This window comes from Mastomys coucha, unplaced genomic scaffold (genome assembly GCF_008632895.1).
Source record: "Mastomys coucha isolate ucsf_1 unplaced genomic scaffold, UCSF_Mcou_1 pScaffold8, whole genome shotgun sequence".
Classification (NCBI taxonomy): Eukaryota; Metazoa; Chordata; class Mammalia; order Rodentia; family Muridae; genus Mastomys; species Mastomys coucha.
The window spans coordinates 60,938,741-60,940,794 of NW_022196914.1; the positions used below are offsets into that span (position 1 = coordinate 60,938,741).

The window sequence follows — 2,054 nt, forward strand, 5'->3', positions numbered from 1 at the left end:
AGGACTTCGAGTTCCCGTTCGTGGAGCTCCCACGGGATGAAGTGAAGCTGTGGGCCGGCTTCCTTCAAGTAGCAAAGTTACAGCCATGAAGTAGCAATGAAATAATTTTATGGTTTTTGGTCACCACATGAGGAGCTTTATTAAAAGATCACACCATCAGGAAGACTGAGAACTAGTGCTCTGTAATATTCCTTTAACATCCTGCAATGTTGGTTTGTCTACTATAAATAGCATCCATTTGTGTTTGTCTTGAAAAATCCTTATTCTTCATCAATTGTGAAAGTTAACTTTTCTGGGTATATCATTCTTGGTTCAAAGTTACTTACTTTCAGAACTTCAAATATATCAGTTCATGCTTTTCTAGGTTCAGATGAATTGTCTATCTAGATATTCCTGCTTTGGTAAGATGAGTTATCTATTTCTCATACCATGCTAATAGTGTTTCTTTACTTTGTATTTCTGACATCTTGACTATGAAGTATGGTGAATTTCTTCACTAGTCATACTGATTTCAGTATTCTGGATCTTTTGGATGTCCACTTCATTCTCTGGGTTTCAGACATTTCTAGTATAATTTCATTAAACATTATCTATTCCTTTTGACTTTATCTCTGCTTCTTATACACCATGCCCTCCTAAATGCATCTCAGACTTCATGAAAATATCATTCATGCTTAATTTTCTCCTTATATATGTCTGTTTGTACAGCTGTCTCCTCTTTGCATTCTCATCCCTTATGTTTGTTCATCTGCATGGTCTCGTCTTTTGGCAATACTTCCTGATGTGGAAGTGTTTATACTTAATTAACCATTTTCTTCATTTTCAGTACTTCTATTTGGTTTTTAATGTTTCAACTCCCTTCCTGAGTTTTCCCTTCATATATTAGACTTTCTTCTCCAATTTATTAAATTTCCATTCTCTCTGGAGACTCTCGTGTAAATTTTGGACAGATGTACTTAACTTACCCATTTTTTTTTTTTTTTTGGTTTGTTTTTTTGAGACAGGGTTTCTCTGTGTACTCCTGGCTGTCCTGGAACTCACTCTGTAGACCAGGTTGGCCTCAAACTCAGAAATCAGCCTGCCTCTGCCTCCCAAGTGCTGGGATCAAAGGCGTGCACCACCACCGCCCGGCTGGCGTTGACACCACTTTCTTAAGCAAGATGTGTACACATGAAAAAGAACATTTTCAAATGCACACTGCCCTAGTTTGTTTTCTGTTCCTGTGATAAAACCTAACCATAACCAGCTCAGGAAAGGAAGAGCTCTTTTGCTCACAGATAACAGTCCATCACTGAGGGGTGCCAAGGCAAGAACTCAAAGTAGGTGCCTAGAGGCAAGAACTGAAGCAGAGTCCATGTGAGCTACAGCATTTGCATTCTTCTTCTTTTTCCTTCCTTTTTTCCATCAGAGTAAAAATTCTGGGGTATATCCTGAAGTTTGGCTTGTTGGGTTTTGTCAGTGACCACATTGGAGAGCCAAGTTCATGTTCCTATAGCCATCACCATCTTCATCCAATAAGGAGAAACTTCTTTAATTCAGCAGTTTGTTTTCAGCTAGCTGATCAATCATGGTGTGCTAAAGGGAAGCAAAGAAGGGGTAAGGGCTCCTGTATTAGTGATGGGGTACCTCCATTGCTGCCAATAACACACCTGCATAACCATCCTATTACCAGTAATGTGCCACATGCAGGACTATCAGACTCACCTTACTCACTTTAAAATTAGTTTACCTTTTTACTATTAAGTTACAATAATTTTCCTATACTTTAAATATGTCAGTATTTGTCAGATATTTACAATACATTTTTAGTGTGGCTTCATTTTAATATTGTGTCTGTGTATGTGTATGAGGACTCAAGTTCATGTCCTAAAACCCACATAAAAATACTGGGTATGGTGCACACAGCCAAGACCCTAGTTTGGGAAGGCAGGGAATTCCTTGGATCACTGTTCAGCCATTCTAACCTCATTAATGATTTCCCAGGTTGATCAATGGAACCGAATTGAAGACCCAGAAATGAACCCACCCACCTATGGTCACTTAATCTTTGACAA

General features: G+C 38.7%; 1 protein-coding gene across 1 annotated transcript in view; it reads right to left on the reverse strand.

Annotated features, from left to right (window-relative positions):
* Positions 1–113: 113 nt before the first annotated feature.
* Positions 114–2,054, reverse strand: part of Gtf2h2c (GTF2H2 family member C) — a 32,265-nt gene continuing 30,324 nt past the window's right edge. Inside the window, exon 17 of the mRNA XM_031360118.1 lies at positions 114–1,575. Coding sequence (XP_031215978.1) covers positions 1,562–1,575 — 14 coding nt within the window. The 3' untranslated portion in view covers positions 114–1,561. The remainder of the gene's footprint in view (positions 1,576–2,054) is intronic.